The sequence below is a fragment of the Aplysia californica genome, unplaced genomic scaffold (assembly GCF_000002075.1).
Source record: "Aplysia californica isolate F4 #8 unplaced genomic scaffold, AplCal3.0 scaffold01356, whole genome shotgun sequence".
NCBI lineage: Eukaryota > Metazoa > Mollusca > Gastropoda > Aplysiida > Aplysiidae > Aplysia > Aplysia californica.
The window spans coordinates 56394-57424 of NW_004798626.1; the positions used below are offsets into that span (position 1 = coordinate 56394).

At 45.6% G+C, this 1031-nt stretch overlaps 1 protein-coding gene across 1 annotated transcript in view; it reads right to left on the reverse strand.

The window, feature by feature from the left end:
- LOC101852981 (cilia- and flagella-associated protein 54) overlaps positions 1 to 1031 on the reverse strand; it is a gene marked incomplete at its 3' end in the record, with an annotated part of 64122 nt that overhangs the window by 21884 nt on the left and 41207 nt on the right. Inside the window, 3 exon segments of the mRNA XM_035973523.1 lie at positions 24 to 144; positions 495 to 621; positions 988 to 1027. Of these exon segments, the coding sequence (XP_035829416.1) occupies positions 24 to 144; positions 495 to 621; positions 988 to 1027 (288 nt within the window).

Here is a 1031-nt window from a genome sequence, read left to right on the forward strand (position 1 = left end):
CCCCCACCCCCATTCTCTCTCACCTTCTCCTTGCTGTACTCCACCATGGCCGCGGCAAATTTCTTGGGGTCGTCCCCGCTGACAGTTACTGCCCCTGGCTGTTTGTTCAGGTACACCTGGGACCCGATCAGACTCTCGTTACGTCTGGACAGAGGGAAGGAAAAAAAAAATTAAATATATTTTTTTATAGTTAGAATTTTTCAGCATTTGCAACACAAATTGGTTATATAAGTGCTGTAGATTAGAGGCGTTACTAAAGAGTAACATACAGAGAAAAGAAGGAGGAGAGATAAGGACGATAGGTGTTTGATAGGAAAGAAGGAGTAAACCAAAGAAGAGCATATGCTCATGAGTATACACACACACATGCACGCACATACACACGCACACATACATACATTCACGAACACAAACAAACACATGCACACACACACACACACATTCACACATCAACTGCTCAGTGTAGCAGCTGACCAACCAGGATAGGAACTCACTTCCCCAGCCACTGCACACCGTCCTCACACCACTGCACCACCTGGTCGGCCAGTCCCTCAGTCAGGCCTTTCTGAGCCACGTGGACCAGGAACTCCAGGTAGCGCTGGCGACGCTTGAACTTCACCACTGGACAGATACAGACACAGCAAGAATGTCAGTGTTTATGAATGTACACACACATGTACATACACACAGACATGCACATCACCACTGGATAAACACAGACACAGGATACAACATAACAACAATGTGAGATTTTATAAATGTACACACACATATACATACACACAGACATACACACACACACACACACATACACACACATACACATACTTCACCAATGGACAAATATAAACACAGACACAACAACAGAGGTCAGAGTTTATGAAAGTACACCACTATCATCGACTCACCCTCCTTGAATGCCACAAAGCTAGGCAGGTAGGAGACATAAGGTGGGGGGGGGTATAAGTACCACTATCATCGACTCACCCTCCTTGAATGCCACAAAGCTAGGTAGGTAGGAGATGTATGGG